The sequence below is a fragment of the Phyllobates terribilis genome, unplaced genomic scaffold (assembly GCF_046119375.1).
Source record: "Phyllobates terribilis strain yellow unplaced genomic scaffold, ASM4611937v1 Scaffold_2__4_contigs__length_985480577, whole genome shotgun sequence".
NCBI classification, from domain to species: Eukaryota; Metazoa; Chordata; class Amphibia; order Anura; family Dendrobatidae; genus Phyllobates; species Phyllobates terribilis.
The window spans coordinates 327,372,692-327,392,554 of record NW_027362762.1 but is presented as its reverse complement, the minus strand read 5'-3'; the positions used below and the strand labels follow the sequence as shown (position 1 = coordinate 327,392,554).

Below are 19,863 nucleotides of genomic sequence, written 5' to 3'. Positions count from 1 at the left end.
AAGGGATTGCGGTGGGCCATGTAAACTATGCTGACCCTCTATATAAGAAAGCTTCTCTGCCTCCCTCTGAAGTATGGGGCAACTCCTCACACGCGCACTCTTACAGATGCCATTATTCTCCAAAGCACTGTGATGAATGTCTTCCAGAGTTTCTTTTCACTAATTACTGCCTTGTAAATGACCATCATTAAAGCAATTGAACAAAGCTTGGAGGGGAATGCAAAACAGAAAATGCAGCCAGGATAAATGAAATAGAAGCAATTGTCTAAAGACTTTTACATAGCACTTGCCACCTTTCCTTCTTATATTTACTATGCTCTATTTCTTTGGAGCTAGTAATGCTTTTTTTAATCATAGTCAAATAGTAACCATTTTGTCCTTTTACTTCACATCATTTATTTTTTTATTATAGAAACTTGTGATATTGGTGTTGTTAATCATATTGCTTCATCATTTCAATATATAATGAAAGAGTAGTGCAGAATTATTAAAAACCACTCAAGACTGTCACCAAAAAAATCAGATTCTACACCAGAGTAGTAAAAAATGCAGTTATACTTTATATATTTTTAATCCTGAGCTGATGGGGAAACAAATATTGTTGGTGTGAGTGTTTTTCTAAAGCACTTTACATAACTTCACAATTTAGAATTTTTGGATGGTCAATCACCATCAACCTATATCTGAAATATTTGTCATTGCCATTATTAGTGTACAGTAAATAAACACAGTAGGTATTTTTATTTAACAATTGCTTCTCATTCCTAAAAGTAAAACTGAGGTAGAAAATATGTAAAACTGTTAATGACTTTTATTTAAAGTAGTATATAATTGATATCTGGTGATGCAAGTAATCATCTATCTATCTATCTATCTATCTATCTATCTATCTATCTATCTATCTATCTATCTCACTTTTTTAATAATTAATTGAAAGGCTGCTTATTTTATTTTTCTCTATCTATCTATCTATCTATCTATCTATCTATCTATCTATCTATCTATCTATCTATCTGTCTATCTCACTTTTTTAATAGTTAATTGAAAGGCTGCTTATTTTATTTTTCTCTATCTATCTATCTATCTATCTATCTATCTATCTAATATCTATCTATCTATCTATCTATCTATCTATATATCTATCTATCTATATATCTATCTATCTAAAGTCCTCAACAAAATGTTTTAAAATTGATGCAAACTGATATTATTTTTCCTTAAGTTGTCTAATGAATACATACGTATAAGCTGTATTTTAGTTAGCTCTTGATTCAAAAACACTTTCCTGTAAAATTTGATAGGGCCAGAGCACTAAACTAGATTACAGTTTTATTCACCAAATTATAAAGGTCTTTGCATCTAAATGAGAATTGCAAACAAATTATTTTTGGAAATACATTCACGAATTAGTATTAGAAAAAGAGTTACTCATATTTTAAACACAATGTGATTACTTTTATTTTTTATCATTCTTAACCACTCTGGAGGGTCTTCAACCTTTGTAATGTTTCTCAGGTTTGGTTCCAGAACAGAAGAGCAAAATGTAGAAAACAAGAAAATCAAATGCATAAAGGTGGGTATGGTGAGTAGATCCAAACCCAATGCAGTCTCGGTCATTAAATCAGGTGACAGAGGGTTCTTCTATTTTTACATTGTATAAACAGCATGCCTACTTACAGCTTGGAGGCAAAACTAATCCAAGTCATTCACACTGAATCTCAAGGAATTGAATGCTTTTATATTCTCATAGACTATCTGAGAAGTCTGCTATGAATTTAATCACAAAAATATGGCACCAGGGAAGAGAAGCAATAGAACTTTTTACATATTAACTATTAAATAATTGTTACAAATTTTTAATTAAATATTACATTTAGCAAACATATATGTTTATTATTTATGTATTGTTTACCTACTTAAATATTACATACAGGATATGTTAAGATAGTCTAGGAAAAAATGAGAATGAGAATTTACAAAATCTGCTCCACATGCTGCAAGCATTATTCCACATGGATTTTGGCTTGAGAATTTTGACACTGCGGAATTTTAAGTCTACAGTATGTCTATAAGGTTGCAGCCTTTCACCGCAGATTTCACTCTTTAAGTGTATAGGGGTGAAATCTGTCTAAATTCCGCAGCAAAATCCTCATGTAGATTTGGATGTGGAACAGCTGCAGATTTGCTACATATTTGTAGTGAAACCTATAGCAGAAGTGTTTCTGCCACATGTGGAAGATGCATTCAAGTTTTGAAATTTATTCTTAAAAAATATTAGTTGATCATGATTTTTGACAAGATACCCAGAAAACAAAATAGTCAAGTTGGCAAACTTGATCTTCAAAAAGTTATAAACATTTTTCTGTTTTTCACTTATTTTATAGGAGTTATCCTGGGAACAGCAAGTCACTTAGAAACATGTAGAGTTGCACCATATGTGAACATGGGAGCATTAAGGATGCCTTTCCAACAGGTAAATCTATAGACTGTGAGATTTAATAAACTGTAAAATCTAGCATTACATTTAAATCACACAGTATGTATGTTTTTCCTATTTTTTCTTACTATTTGCGATTTAGATCACTACATGCAAAAACTTAGGCTATGACTGGCTGCCTAAAATTTGTCAGAATGTAAGGTATTAAAAACATGTCCTGGTGTATTTTGAACTCCTTATATGTACCTAAGAGTTCATATGTTGGATGGAAACTCATGGCCCAATTGCATTTATTTGCAATCAGTTGTACCCTGCTTTACAGAAAACCTTTCTGGCATTTAGCCGGATGTCTTTGTAAGTTGTCAGTGTAGTCAGAATCTATGCTAAACGCTATACTCCTCCAGGAGGAGGTGTTAAACCAATGTCCTGTCAAATGACAAGTAAGGAAAGCACCTCTGGCAGTCTCTTTTTTTCACAGGTGGACCATACGGATTCCTGTGCCTGAAATATGGAAAAGCGCCTAAAGCGTAGTATGTCAAATGCAAATATTAACTGAAGGTTTAATGATACATGAAAGGCTTTAATAGTTAATATAATGATACAGTTAAGGCTGGGTTTGTATACATCAATTGCATCCTGTCAGTTGTTGTACATCTGAGATGCTCACAATTGATGCAAAGTTGTGGACTTTGAGTATTGGTCCCGTATCCATAGGTCAAAAAAACTCCACATGCAACATTTTTGATCTGGCTATACGATTAAGGCTACGGCCCCACTATCAGTATTTGGTCAGTATTTTTTCTCAGGAGTGGAAGCCAAAAACTAGGTGAGGAACAATCAGAGAAAAGATGTAATAGAAACAAGTCACCAATTCTGTATTTTTGACCCACTCCTGGTTTAGGCTTCCACTTGTGAGAAAAAAACCTGACCAAATACTGATAGTGGGGCCGTGGCCTAAACCAGATGCCATGGATGACTGAGAATAACCACATAAATATATATTGGATCAGTTTCCATTGGCATTTCAGTACCACACTGGAGAGAAAAAGTACTGATCAGCGGTATAACAACACAACAATACATGGGTTACCTGCTTTAGTGGATTACATATAATTTTACTTTTATTTCTATTCTTGTTAACTTTTGTTTTGGCAAGATCTAGCAAAAATGTCATGGTTTTCTCATCCCAACATGGTCTTTCATGTTCTGGATGAATAACTGTGTGGTGGTGTAGACTTGCACCAAAATGGGGGCCATCCTTTTGAGGAGGCTTCCCTTTTGAAGTATGACTCTAATCTCATATGGATGTGGTTCACATATAACATTAAACATGAGATGTGAAGATACTTTTTTTTCCTGGAAAATAACACAACAAATATTCTTGTCTATCTCAAGTCCTAAAATTATGTGCAAATGTTTGCGCCTCCTTTTATAACAGTGATATAAGATTCAGACTGAAAAAAATCAATATTAATAACCTTTTATCTGCCACAACAACAAAAATAACAATTATAAACATAATCATTAGCCAAGGTAAAAGTAATATCTAGCAATAGAGATATCATAAAATGTAAAACAAGCATCAGGTTTGTGGATCACCACTTTTTCAGACAGAGATCCATATTATAGAGAAAAGCAAAATTAATAGGGAAGAATTGAAGAGGATGAGAGCAATGGCACATGCTATATGTTAATAAAAGTTATACGATTCATTCATATTTAGTGGTTGGGTGAGAACCGTAATAAAGAGATTGTGACTAAATGGAAAACATGGCCAATCCATGCTTAAGTTGAAACTCATGGCAACATATGAATAAACCCATTCAGTAAGATCTGGGATCATCCTAATTCTGAATTGTCCTTTGTAAAAAGAGTATGCAAAAGGTATAGCAATGTCATAAAAAAACCCCTAATTTTTCTGATATTTTGAAATGTAAATTGTCCATAAATTTAAAGTTTCTTCACTAAAATGTAATATTTCCTCTATTGATAAAATATTCTAAGTTAGAATTATAAACTGTAGAGCTTTATATTTAAGTCAGTGTAAGTAGAGAATTAAATGCTATTAACATTAGATGGTATTATACAGTTTTATGATTACCCAAATACCCTTCTTAAGTCATAGCTGACCTCGACTTTACTTCCCTTCTCAGTAGTAGCTAATGAGTGAGGAGATTTACTTGGATGTTACAATTATATAAAAATATTTTTGTCCTGCAAAATATGCAGATATGAGATTCCTGCACTGCTCATATCTGTATCGGGAGGTGAGCTTGGCCACTTTCTTGACAACTAGTCTTGACACCTGTTGGGGCATACAATATAGGACAGATGCACCATAGCTGCCAATCACACTGTGCAGAATAGGTAAAAATTGCACTATAAAAGTTACATTTTCTATGGTGTTTTGCTTTACTTTTGATACAGTTTTTGGATTATTACTTTTTTTTTTGCAGCATTCTCTAGGAGTAGTCATTTTCATGCACTTTCCCATGGGCTTATTTATAATAAAAGTAAAATATTAATGAAAAAAAGCATGCAGAATTTTAACAAAAGTCAACAAAAAGTGCTTGCAAGTGGTACGTAAAATAAATGGCGGTTTTTATCATCTCAAAAATCTGCATCAAATTGTGAATGAAGCCTACATTTTTCAGCTCCAATCAACTAAGTGGCATTGGCTGGAATCACAAAGATTTCTGCCAGCCCCATTTGAAAAATTAGGACAGCAATAGAAAATTGTGCTACAAGTCTTATCACAGACAAGAATGCTGGTGAACAGGATGAAAGGGTTATCCAACTTAAATAAAAAAACAATTGCAAAAAAAACAAAATAATAAACATGACTCACCTCCTTTTCCCATGAAGCTACCCTATCTTTTATCCTGGTCTTTTTTTACAAGAGATCAGCATGTGACCACTGCAGCCAATCACTGACCATTACAGCTACTTCAAGTCACATTGTAACCACTACTAAATAAAGACCAGGAAGATAGCCTGAGCTTTTGTGCTGGGATCACCATTGAAAAAAGTGATAAATATATATTCTTTAATATTTACGTTTTTTTAAGTTGGATAACCCCTTTAAGTTACTGTTGCTGGACATATGTGCATAATCATAGTTATGCTTGAATCATGAAATTATAGCTGATTCCTTATTCTTCACAATGCAATTGCATATTATATACTAAGATTAGAATTGTTTTAATGTTTCACTTTGCATAATTTAGATTTCACTCTAAAATATGTGTCTAGTGAAATATTGGGTGTATTTTCCATTATTCTATTTAGTTCAAGTATCTTGCAAAAGGAAAAGAAATCAGTTATAGAAAACTGTGGATTGACTGCCACTTTCTTCCCTCTAGCAGCTGTGAGCATAAGTGTTAGTGTGTTAATTCAATATGCCCTATTGGGTCTTTTCTTACTTGGCCACCTTTGGATCTCCACAAGAATATGGAGAGCTGTCATGTCACCCTCCGGTCACATACTCAGTTGCTAAGCTATGACTCAAACATATCCAGGCTGCTGCTTATGAAACAGCTGTGGTAAAACAAAATTCATTTGGAGTATGAAGAGTTTCTAATATTTTTACTTTATAGTTTCCACCATCCTTTCTCATAAAAGGGATGAGTTAACATCTAAATAGGATTAAACAGATGTATTAAACTTAGATTTTAATTTACTTTTATATGACTATTTTTAACTTAAAACGTCTTGAACATCTGTTTATTGTCATGTGTGGCTAAGGTCACACTGTATAGTATCTGTAAACCAGAAATGTAATATGGCGAAATCTTTGGAAATTAAACTTAAAAAGAAAACAGCTCAAATGTTTAAAAAAAACAAAAGTGTTAAAAAACAAACAAAAACAGAACCTAACTTATCTCTTTTTTCACCCCGATCCCAGCATAAAAGTTCAGGCGATCCTCCTGGTCTTTGTTTAGTAGTGGTCAAAATGTGACTTAATAAGCAACTGCAGTGGACAATGATTGGCTGCAGTGGTCACATGCTAATCTCTTGTAAGGCCATATCTATGAGAGTGCCAGCTTGTTATTAAGAAATTATCATTTAAAGATATTACATATAATAGGGGATGCTATGTGCTGAGAATAATTGGGGGTCTTGTGACACTATCTTTTAAAACACAACTTTGAAGTGCGCAGCTCCTGCATGAGCGGTGTGCATAGAGTGATGTACCGGGTCAATAGTAAGTCTATGGGTCTGTATACTCACTCTCACAGTGTGTATGGCCCTATGCATTCATTATTATTGAGCTTACACTGCACTGTGCGTGCAGCTCATGTAGAAGATGTGCATTTCAGAGTGCTGATTGGCGGTTGGGTGGGGTCAGGGGGTAAAATCTCAGGACACGACTTGAATCAATCGGCAACACATATTCTGAACTATGACATATCTTTTTTTTAAAACATCATTACCATTTTACACCAGATTTTCAACCTGATTTGCTACAGATTGTCAGTTTCCTATTATTCTTTTTTAAAAGACTACCCCCCCTGGAAGACCATTTTTACTGCAAAATAGGATGGATGTTTCAAATAATATTTACTATTATTATTCGTATTAATAACGCTTTTCTTTCTGTATTACTTAAGTCTACTAATTGTCCAACATGTTGGAGGCAGTACATCTAAATTTGTGAATACCAGATGAGCAGCCAATCAGATTGCTTTAATTTTCTAAAAGTTTCTGGAAGGTTACAAACTACTTCTCTTTCTTTTGTTTCCACCAATTTTGATAAACCTCTCCTGTTACATTTTCATCAATAGATCTTGTAATAAAAATAAGTTCCACAATTAGATGTGTTAAAAAATGTTCCTGTGCTGAGATAATCTTATAAATGTGCCCCTGCTGTGTGCTGTGTAATGGCTGTGTCTGACCATGTACGGAACATGGTCTTATTATACCACATCTCCTGGCCAGAAGAGTTAGGAAAAAGAGAGTATACAGACCGTACAGCAGGGGATCACAGCTGATTCTTTCTGTGAGGTAAAACATTTCCCTGTCTGATTAAAATATTGTTTTACCTCAAAGAAAGAATCAGCTGCAACCCTGTGCTTTGCTGTCTGTATACTCTATTTTGCTTCCTCCCTTGCCCAGAAGATGTGGTATGATCAGACCATGTTCCTGTATGGTCAGATGCAGCCATTACACCGTACAGAGCAGGGGCACATTTATAAGATTATCTCAGCACAGGAACATTTTATTTAAACGCATCCAATTGTGGAAATTATTGTAATTCCAAGATCTATTGATTAAAATGTACTCTGTTAGAGGGACAACCCCTTTAAGTTGAAATATTTATTATATGTATTTATTCTTATCGATGAAAAAAGTTCCTCACATCTAAAATCATCCTAAACATGAGACTGTGTATACATTTTTAATGGCTCCACGTTGGTGGCAAAATAATATTCAACTACCTATGAACACAGTTCATCTTTCAGTAGTTTTTGGCAAAACTGTAATTCATATCCAGGTGTGAACGGAAAATGACCGTGTAATTAGCCAACAAAAGGAAAAAAGTTAAAATTAATTGGGTGTTAATTTATGAGGGACAAATACTATTTGTAGGTCTGATATGTCTTGCATTTTTTTTCATGATTTAATATTAAGCTATTTTCTAAATAAATTGTTATATCAAATTTCTCTCTCGATCTACAACAAAATAGATACATGCTACCAGACTCTGCACAATACAATCTGGTCTTTATAAGAGACTGTTGGCCACCAAAAGTGATGTTTGTACGAAAAAGTGGCAAACTGCAAGCATACATGTGGTTACTGGACAGATGTCCAAAACAAATGTTTTCAATCAAATTCATTTTTCTTTGGCCATCTCAACTAGATTTTATGGTAGAAAATGTAGATAAACATGAGCACCTTATGACAAATTTACACTGTGCCACACTCAACTTTAGAAGAGGCTGCAAACATATTTCATTTTCACTGTTAGTGATGAAATATAGTCTCCTAATGGTCTGAATATATTAATGATATAGGTGAGCCAGGAAAAAGATAACATTAATTTGTATAAATGTAAAGTTCCTGTTACTGCTGGCGGCTACATTTTGTGTCAATTTATTCAAAACACTGGCCAAGTTTTACACGTTTTACTGGATTTTTATGCAACCAACACATGTAATAATTGCTTAAATTATATTAAAAATACAAAGATGTTTTGTACACACTTAAAGTGTACCTGAAGTTTAGATTTTTGTTTTATTTTTAAAATCTTTGAGGAATGAAATAATTTTTTCAATGCCGAGAAACATAACTTTGATTCTCTAATATGGAGTTTCATATATACATTTTACTAATTAAACAGGCAAAAATAAGGTGAAAATAATTACAAATTTCAAATTTGAAGCAAGAAAGTAAAATACAATTCAATAGCAGTACACAGAAAAAAAGAACAATGGGATAGCTTGTGGTGGTCATTAATGGCAAAAACCCCCCAAACTATTAAAACGGTTACATTGGTAGAAACTTTAAGGATACTTAGGTCATGCCAAAAAGATATGACTGAGGGCTCATTTACATGTCAGTTTTTCATGCATTTTTCATGGGTTGCACTCGTACCTGTGATTGTTTATAGCGTTGATCACGTTATTGATTTTTTGCGGACTGAGTGGTCCATGCAAAATTGTGGAGACATGTCTGATATTGATCCGAGTGTCGGTCAAACTCTGCAATGAAAGTTTATGGGTCTGTGAAAAAATCGGACAGCATTTGGATATCATCTATCAGTCATTTTCACTGACTGATTGATAGATAGGGGAAGGTTGGTAAACTTTTTTTTTTATCATTAGAGAAAAAAACTGATGAAACTCAGCAGAAACTTTGATGAAAATCAGCAATGAAACTTGATCTGTTTTTTCTGGTACGTCAAAAAACTGACGTCTGAATGAGGCCTAAGTGGGTCTGCACTGCTCATAAAAGAATCCCTCTCCTCTTGTTCATTCACTGTGTCCTGTACTGAATCTTACCTCTATTCTTTTGAATAGCACTGAACTGCAATTCATAGTAGCTAGGCTTACCGAAGTGAGCCACACGGTGTCTGGTAAACAGCAAAAGGTGCTAGATAGCCCTTGGCCCAGTATGATTCCACATTGATGGTTTATTTTTTTCTATGGCAGTTTTTTTCTGTGTGCTCATTTACTTTAAAATAGGGAAATTATAGGAGATATGAACTCTCCTCTTTGCTTAACTCTTTTTTGGGCTGTGGGGGTAGGGAAGGGTGGACAGATGTAGGGGCTGAGCAGTTTTTATTTTTATCTGAAAAACCACAACTTGTTTCATTGTTTTAGCTCTGTGAGGACATGTATTTTTGGGAATGAGTTGTATTTTAATAGCACCACTTAAAGGGCTATATAATTGATTTTATTTGTTATAATTTTTTTTTCAACATTTTTTTGTGTAAGGAAAGCAAAAAACCCCCAAATAAACCGGCAATTTGGCAATTGTTTTTTTTTTTTTGCAGTAAAAATAGCTAAATATATTTTTATTCTACAGGTTGGTATGAATGGGGTAATATCATACATCTATTTATTTTTACTTTTAGCACGATTACACAACAAAAACATGGTTTATGGAAAAAGAGCATTTACAGTAATCCAAGAGCAAGAATGTTTTAATTTTTATATTGGTTTAGTTCTATGAGGGCTTGTTTTTTGCAGGATTTATTTAATTAAATATTTTTTTTTAAATTAAAAAACAAAACAAAAACTGTTTTTATAAAGTTATTTTAAGCATGTTTTTTTAATCCACTAGTTGAAGCAGTGATTTTTCATTTGTATGATGCTTCAGAATATTTATAATATTCCAAAGCTTTATTGCCTATCATTGTTACATTGATAGGCAAATACCAATGCCATGCCTGAGAGCCCTTAATAGACCACGGTTACTATTATAGCTATTTGTAATCAGTGGGCTAACATAGAAATTCCTCTTCCTTTGTCAAACATTTTACATTCCACAGTTACAACTGACTGTGATGTCTAAGGGGTTGGAGTTATATCTGATTCTGGCACTTACAACAACTGTGGCCCTGCTGCTGATCACATAGACATAGTGACCGTGCTGAAGTAATCAGAGCATCATGATAGTTCCCTACTGGTCCTCTTAGTTGTCCTTTCTACATCATACTATTACAGCTTTGGTCAGTACAGATTAAAATCACATCTCAGCACTGGACTTATGCGCTCAAGGCCGCCATAATTTATGGGCCAATAGGGGTTGTATAAGTATTGGTATTATTTCTTTTTCTCAGTCAACTAAAAGATTAAAGGGGTTTCCATGCTTGGGGCAGATTTATGAATCCTCACAGAGCTCACAATAAGTCAGTAACGTGCAGTTATGTGACCATAAGTATCCAATTTGCATACATCCAGCCACATTCCGACTAGACATGTCTGGCTTTGCTCAATTCACTGGTAGTGAGCGGGCCTTGCATGTCTTGTTGACACGTGACTGCATGTACGTAAATTGCCGACACTGTAGAATCCTGACAGCGCACAGTGTGGACGCTGTGAGGATTTACAAGTCTTCAGTCGCATTGAGTGACTGCAGACTTGAAACCCAAGCCTGGATAAGCCCTTTAAGGGTCTACTCATTAGAAATAAAATCATAGCTTGACATACATTGAAATGTAACAATATTTTTTCAAAGCTTACTTTCTTATTGTTCACATTTAAGGATTATTATAAACATTAGATGGAGCATTAGACCCTTACAACTATTGTTGTACTATTAGGAACAAATCCTTACCTATATTAGGTGGTAGTGCAAATACAGTGCTATAGGGGCTATTTTCAGCATGTTACAAACATTTGACAAATAATAAATATCATATACAATACTTTAATGATTGCAAAAAATAAACAAAAAAAATACTAAACAAAACATACCATTTGCCATGTGGCTATGAGAATTAGTGAATATTATGTTAGAAAAATAAAATGAAATAAAGTTCAATAGTGTGCCTATTAAATACATCTACTGTTATGAAGTTGAAAATTACCCTATTATGATTCATGAGAACATAAATAAATGCTTATGTGTTTTCTGTCTAACCAAGAAATGCTTCACTTGCCTTCTGCATTCATGCTCATGTGAGTAAAATCACCACTAAAAAATCTTTACATGTATTTTACGTATAATAACAACATGATGCATTACAATGCCATAAATACAGGTTATACTAAAGAATTACAGAAATGAAATAATACATTTGTTTCGTCACTATATTAACCTAGGATTTTGAAATCCAACTATATGATTATACAGAAAGGGAGACTGAAGACGTACTAACATAAAAATAAAAAACTCAAAGAAGAATCCTGCTTACAGGGCATGCTTTCCGTCTTGCATATCTTCTATGTGACTGGAAGAAGATAGAATTATGAACAATATTCCCATGTAGCAAAAAAAGGAAACCATGGCTAACTATAATTTTTATAATATTATCACAAGTAATAATAGTAATTATAAAGTGTTAACATTTATTAGCATTGTTTACTAACTACCATCAATCAAAGAGTACACCTATACACCTAAGCAGGCAATAGTGAGTTACATAAGTTAAAAAAAATATGGGCTTAGAAAATAGTTTCACAAAATAGTTCTACAAAATAGTTATATTTATTTGCAATATTAATAAAAAATAATCAATATTCAGAGGGTTAAGATAAAATAATTTAGTCTTTAAGATAAGATTATATTCTGATTTAATTCAATAACTCTTAACAAATATCAAGCTATAAACTTTAATTATTGTCAATTAGGCATATGACAATTCTGCAAAATCTGACAGTTTTAGGCGACTCGAATATGAAAAAAAATAAAAAGTTAGACGAATAGAATTAAATGTTAGAAATGAACAATTGAAGTCTAAAGAATATATTCCTCTCTGTTGATAAAGCAATTAATAATACATTTAAATTTGGTTGTATAATAATGAAACAAATATCTGTTGTTTATTTTACCAAGTTACAGAAAAGAAATGTAAAAAATTTAATTTAACATAAAAAGTAAATGTAATACTTTTTATATTTTTTAGTCTTTTAAAATTATGAATTTTAAAAAATACAGTCATATTAAAAAGAAAATGTACACAGTAAAGCATGATAATGATAGTGAAACAATATCAAATGAAGTTTGCAATATGTCTCATGATGCCTAGGTTTTTTTTTTAAATTACGTATGATTTTTTTTTACAATAACTTTTGTACATGATAGATCTAATTATTGTCAAGTTATTACTAGCTTATTTGGCAGAAAGCAGTGAAGAGAACTGTTTAATTCCTATCCAAAATGTTACATTCCCCTTTATAAAATTAATTTGAATGGAATACACATTGATATTGTGGACTAACAAGTCCAAAACTAATCGTGCCAATATGATAGAATTTTGATCTTGTAATTTTCAGTTTCTAAAACTGTAATCATGTAGATATATGCTTACTGGGTCATTCTTTAAGTGGTTTCAGCAAGAATTGAAGCACTCACTATTGATGAAAATAAACCCTAGTTTCATAATCAATTAATTAATTAATTTCATTTTAAGTTACTCAAGTAACTGATGACAAAGAATGTGGGATAATGAGTTTCCAAGAAATAATTAACTGGACACATAATCACTTCTGGATAACTTGGCAGGTTGTAGGCCTCATTGTTGCCTTGTATGAGCTATGAAGTGTGAAAAAGATTGTACTTAAATATATGCACATCGACTTGCACAGAAGCATCAATATATTAATGTACAATATTAAAGGTGATTTCTCGCTTGTAACTGATTTTAAAATGGAACATTGAACTTTAATGATACAGTTTTTTTTCACTTTATTCTATTTAACGGGTAAAGTTAAAAAAGCTACTATATCACAGCAGCCGTACTTACTTACATTGGTAAAAAAAGATCATGAATAAGTAGGGAACAAATGAGACTTTTAAACAGTTAATTTGAAACAGTAGGGGATATCTTAAAACTCAAGTGTGTTATACAGAGGAAGAGAGACTAGAAAACGACACATATATGAAACTCCATATGTTATCATAAAGAAATGATTGCTCATTAAAACAGAATAGCAAACTACCTAAACATAACCTGTTTAAAATTGTGTCAAGTAATTCATAAAATATTAACTTTAATACAATTCATTTTTCAGAGTTTTCTGGCTCATAAATGGTTCAGTTAAAACAAAACGGATACTGAATGATGAATACTTTATAGATTTAACAGTGAATATTTACAAATTATTGTACCATAAAAAGATATGAACGTTGTATTAATTACAGCTCGTAATAGTTCATAAAGATGACTATATATACTTATATATAATATATATATGTATATGTATATATCTTACAAATTCAAAAATAGAATTTACCAAGTTAGTGAAAAAAATAATTGCAGCAAATAAAAAAACTAGACACACACACACTGTCTGCATATACTCAGAGAATATAGTAAAATTATATACATTGTACTTTTTACACATGCTCTTAATTTTAAAAATTAAAGTTAAATTTTGGTCTTTGAACACTGATAACTATAAACTGAGTATGTGAAATGTAGTCCAAGATTATAGCCCATAATGTTAACATCTGAAATGTTTGGCCTTCTTTTTTTTTTTTTTTTTACTGCAGTTTTATAGTTTAGAGTCTCAATTAGTGAAAATTGAAAAGTAAGGTAGTAAGGGAAGGTAAAATAAGACTTTGCTTTGAATGTTGTATTTTTTAGAATGTGTCTCTATTCATGCTATTTTATAAGTACAGAAAACCCTTTTCTTAAGTGTTAATAAAATGCTACTGTGAATGTTATAGAAACATATATCAAATGTCTGGCCTGCAGAATGTGAACAAATTCTGCACCACACATATGGAAAATGTTCCCGTTATAAGCCACTAAGATTTTTTAATTTGATTAGGTAGCTGTAAAATTTTTCCTCACTATGGCCTTTGATTCACACATTTTCAGTTTTTATTATAATGCAATTTTAACAGATGATTACACAGTTTGTGTACTTTTTTTCTGTGGACTCAGCAGACATATTTTTAATAAAATACTTTTTTTTTTATATTTGGCACATTGGTTTTATGGCATTATAATATATTGTGAAATATTTCAAAATGCTTTAAATATTCCAATGTAAATGCATACTAGTAGTGAGTTTGAATTTAGAAATTTTACAATGGGATAAAAAATAACATATATAGTGTAGAAATTTGTAGTAATTTACAGTTCCCTTTAATAAAATAAATAACTTCACTGGATAACGCTACTCTGCAGGCTCCTCAATGCTAAAGCTTATTTGATGTATCTATAGAACAATTGCATGATAATTCTCATTGATGATTTAATAATTTTCTTTTTTAATCATTCTGAATGGATGAACTTATAGTGGGGCTTGGGTGGGGTGGGATGGCAGGTATACACTCGCCCAGCATCACACTTTCAACAGTATCTGCATTCTTAAGATGGAGATATCACTGAATATAATAGTGGAGCAGGGAGCCTCAGTCCACACACTGCACAAAGCAGAAAAAAGCATTGGGGGAACGGGGCAAGGTGAGTATTATTTTTTTAATTTTATTATTCACTACTTGAAGGGTGCTATGGAACAAACATACTGTGCAAGGGGGGTGTAACAACATCATACTGTGTGGGGGAAACTGTGGGGGCATCATACTGTGTGTGGGCGGTTTGTGGGCGCCTCATACTGTGTTAAGTGTCATTGGCAGATCTCACAATCTATATTTGGAAACTGTGGAGGCATAATACTATTGGGTGACCAATAATGTGGTGGCCTCATAATGTGTGTGGGGGAACTATGGGGACATCATCATACTGTGTGAGAAGATCTGCAGGGGCATCATACTGTGTTGGGGACATTTTGGCAACATCAAAGGGGGGAAAAGAGTAAAGGCAATGCATATAACAATGTGGACATATACATAAAAATGTATAACCTTATTAGAGAAAATGAGTCATTGAACATTGCATGATTTAAAAACACTTAAAATCTACATCCTAATATCTTAACCTTATGACATAATTATATGTTTTGTATTACCAGAAAATGTAATTCCATTCTAACAACATATAAACCAATCCCATATAAAATATATGAGATAAATATAATATTTTATTTCACCAGATAAACAAAAATAATAAGTTAATGCTATGAAGTCTAGGAATATCTCCCTAATTTAGTTGAATAAAGTTCCTGTAATCCAAATAACACCATAGCAGTAATAATGTAAGCTATGCGTTATGGGTGTATAGCCTTCATTCAATTGGATAGTGATGCTATTATCCCAATAATTCTTTAGATTTAATAAAGAACAATGTTGTGAATCAAATAACATTGTAAGCATTGTGTATCCCAGTAGACTGTAGATATATTGAGAAACAATATAATGAATTCAATGATACTGCGAATAGATCAAGACAAAGTGCAAATAGGTCAAAGTGCAAATAGAATGTCTACTATGAAATCATAGGCTGGAAAGATGATAATGAAGGCTTACGCAAAATCAGTAGAATGGGGCATTATACTGTGTGAATGGATTATGGAAAAATTAGGTTGTGAAGGCATCATGAAGTGTTGGAGCATCATACTGTGTGGGGTGCTGTGTAGGCATCATACTGTCTGTGGGGTGACTTTGGGTGCATCATACTGTGTGTTGGGACTCTTGCAGCATCATACTGGTTGGTGGCCTTTTAATGTGTGTGAGAAACGTAGGGGACATCATACTGTGTGAGGGGAACGTTAGGGACATTATTCTGTGTTGGAGAGCACTGTGGGGACATCATACAGTATTGGAGGCACTATGGGGAGATCATACTTTGCTGGGGCAACTGTGGGGTCATGATACTTTGTGTTGGGAATTTTTATTAGCATCATATACTTTAGGGGCCATGAAAGGGCTATTGTAGTGGGTGAGAACACTAGACAATTTCAATAGGGACAAAATCACTGGGAAAGGGCTGCAATTCATGTCCCTTCCTGTTTTTAAAAGTTGGGAGGTATGCCCTTCTGTGACTTTGTCTTTGCGGCATGACCTTGCTAATTTTTTTTGGGGGGAAGGAGAAGAGCCCAATTAGGACTTTTGCCATGGGCAACATTATTTCTATGTACGCCCCAACCCTTACTGTTATATAAAATCCACTCTTTATGCAATGACCTCCTTGTGAGCCTGTGATCTACTTGTGTTTATATAAAGGAAAGTAGTAACCTGAACCATTCATGAGACAGGACTTGTGCTTCCGACTATCTCAGACTCCTTGTAGACACCAGCTAAATGGTAGTCATGGATCACATATCTGTCCTAATAGAGCCGAGCTAAAAAAGCATCAAATCAGCAAAATTTGTTCAAAATAAGGAGCAAATAATAATCCACTGTAGGTACTGACTTACATATATATTTTTACTTTTGACTGGATTTTAAGTTGCTTTAAATGTTAGAATGTTAATAGAGAAGCAGTGTAATTACACGAGTTGTCCCGGCAAATAGATAAATTCCCCAGGGGCTTGAAATTGTAAAAAATCACAAACTAATTGATACCTACTCGCACCCTTCTGGATCCAGGCAGAACTCTCCAAGGTCTGTGTCGGCACAGGATGTGGAGACATCATTGTTTCACCAGTCGCAGTATCATTGTGGTCTACGATTGGCTGCAACGGTCATGTGACATTAACCAATGAATTTACATTTTTACATTGATGAAGATCTCTGGTGTCTCATGTAAAAAAAGTAATGTGTTGCTGAAATGGTGCATATTTATCAAAGTTAATGCAAGGAAAACTTAGAGAATCCTATGATTAAGGGCGCTTCACTGCACCAGAGGTGTGTAAGGTGGTTTTAAACTTTTCTGTTTTTAAAACTGGCTCAGTAAACTTTTTGATGTTTTACCTGGCTGCTGTGCCGAATCTGCATTTTTCCCTATTTTCTTCTTCAAAATTAGAGTAGTTGCCGATCATAACCAATCAAATTACATCTCCCATTTTTTTCAAACAACTTTCAGAAAATGGAATGCATAATTTTTTATTAATATTCCCCTTAGTGTAGAAGCTGTATATTTTCTAACTTTTCCACTTAATTTTTTTTGTTCTATGGCTTGATTCATGATCAATTTTATAATATTTTTCTTTTGATTTTTTTTTCTTATTGTTATGTTTTATTGTAACAAGGCATGGGTTTTCATGTTCTGAAGATTAATCATAAAATGATATGTTTGGGTACAATCAAAGATATTCCTTAACTGCTGAGAACCCCTTCATATTATGAACTTATTAGCATTTGTAAAACTTTTTTTTAACACATATTATTTATTGAATGCAGGAGAAAAACAGGTGGAGTCTATAATGCTTAAAATATAACAAACCTTTTATTAGAAATACATAAAAAAATTACAAACAGACAATATTAAAAGATAGTCACAACAAAGAGCAAGGCTGACACCCACATCAAGTGCAAATATTACTAGCAGAAATTACTACATGAGTCCCTATAGCACAATATCTGGTAAAGACATGTTCATAGTCAAATGTCTATAAACAGGTAATAGAATAGAACATGTAATATATCCACACTTATAAATAACATGAGGCAGAACATACCAGATAGAGAGCACTATAGAGGCAGTCAGCCCTGCATATGGAACCCCCTTAAGTCCCCTATGCGCGTTTTGACTTTTTTCAGTGGTGTTGCTTCCTCATGTTATTTATAGGTGTGGATATATTACATGTTGTATTCTATAACCAGTTTATATACATTTGACTATGAACATGTCTTTACCAGATACTGTGCTATAGGGACTCATATAGTCCTTTCTACTACTAATATTTGCACTTGATGTGGGCGTTAACCGTGCTCTTTGTTGTGACTATCTTTTAAAAATTGTCTGTTTGTAATTTTTTGTTTTCGTATTTCTAATAAAAGGTTTGTTATACTTTAAGCATTATAGATGCCAACTGTTTTTCTCCTGTATTCAATATGCTATTCTATGGAGTTGCTTTGATGATCAGTTAGGACATTACATTGCCCTTTCTTGATCATATTAACATGTATTGGTTGTACCTGGTGGATTTTGGTTTAACCCTTATTTTAATTATGTATCAATAGCTATATCCATCAATATGTCTTGTTGTTTTATGGCGCAGTAGTGTTGCATAATGATTCTTTTTGTTATATTCTATCCTTTAGGTCCAAGCTCAGTTACAGTTAGAAGGAGTAGCCCATGCACATCCTCATCTTCACCCACACCTGGCCGCCCATGCACCCTATCTGATGTTCCCTCCTCCACCCTTTGGACTTCCTATTGCATCACTGGCGGAAACTGCATCTGCTGCAGCTGTTGTTGCAGCTGCTGCTAAAAGCAACAGCAAAAACTCTAGTATTGCTGACTTGCGACTCAAAGCCAGAAAACATGCAGAGGCTTTGGGACTCTGACACTGTTTGTCATTGATACAAAACTAAATTGACTTCTTTGTTTCCCTTTTTCTGCCATTATATGACTCTACAGACACCAAATGTGTTGGTAAATGCTTTGCAAGTATAAAAGGAAAAAAATGGGCCTGAACCTGCTTCTTCAGAAGATCAACAAGGAGCGTGGAGGATTTTTCTCAAATGCGCACTTTGGTTTAGTTCATTGCACATCATGATTTTTTATGATGCTTGCAACCACAATGATTCTGAACCAGTCTGACATCAGGAGTACTTAAGAACATAGCCTTATGTTATTTGGACAAACATGATCACATTTGAAGACGAATTGAAGCTGAGAATTTTTTTTTTTACCCTTGACAACAAAATGAACTTGACAATATCGGCTGCTTTTTTTTTGCATGTTGCTAAGCAAAGAACAAACAAAAAAGAAACAAAACATTAAAAAAATGGAAAGCGTATACATAGATCAATATAATATAGATATCATATCATTGGGGCTGGTCTCCATAATGCCAATGCTATTATTCCACTGCCACAGGAATCTTCCAGAATCCCAAACTTATAATGTTGTTTTGGGTAAGATAAAATAACCATCATTCACATTATAATGTATAGTAGTCCTCTTACTTTCTCATGAAAGCAGGCAGCAATAATATTTTGGAATAATATATGATAAGTACACCATTAATTGGTGCTTTCAATTTACTAAAAAGAAAAAAAAACCTGTTTTTGCTATAATTCATATAGCATACTTTTACCATTTCATAACATCATGTGCTTTGTGCCATTAAGCAGTAATCATGTTTAAGTAGATTTGGAAATCCCATAAACATTAATTTATTGGAAAGAAGAAGAAGTTGAAAAAAAAGGTGTCAAGAAAATAATATTGAAACTGAATAGTTAAATGCAATTAAGTGCAGTAAAGTGCAATACTGTAAATATTATAGATTTAAAGA

The 19,863-nt window shown here is 33.2% G+C and overlaps 1 protein-coding gene across 2 annotated transcripts in view; it reads left to right on the top strand.

The window, feature by feature from the left end:
* Window positions 1-19,863, top strand: part of LOC141207647 (short stature homeobox protein) — a 25,977-nt gene extending 6,114 nt beyond the window's left edge. The window contains exons 3-5 of one of the 2 annotated variants that reach the window (XM_073664428.1): window positions 1,516-1,573; window positions 2,385-2,473; window positions 18,665-19,863. In XM_073664428.1, coding sequence (XP_073520529.1) covers window positions 1,516-1,573; window positions 2,385-2,473; window positions 18,665-18,910 — 393 coding nt within the window. In that variant the 3' untranslated portion in view covers window positions 18,911-19,863. Of the gene's footprint in view, window positions 1-1,515; window positions 1,583-2,384; window positions 2,474-18,664 lie in introns of both variants that reach the window. The other variant, XM_073664427.1, reaches the window with a different exon arrangement.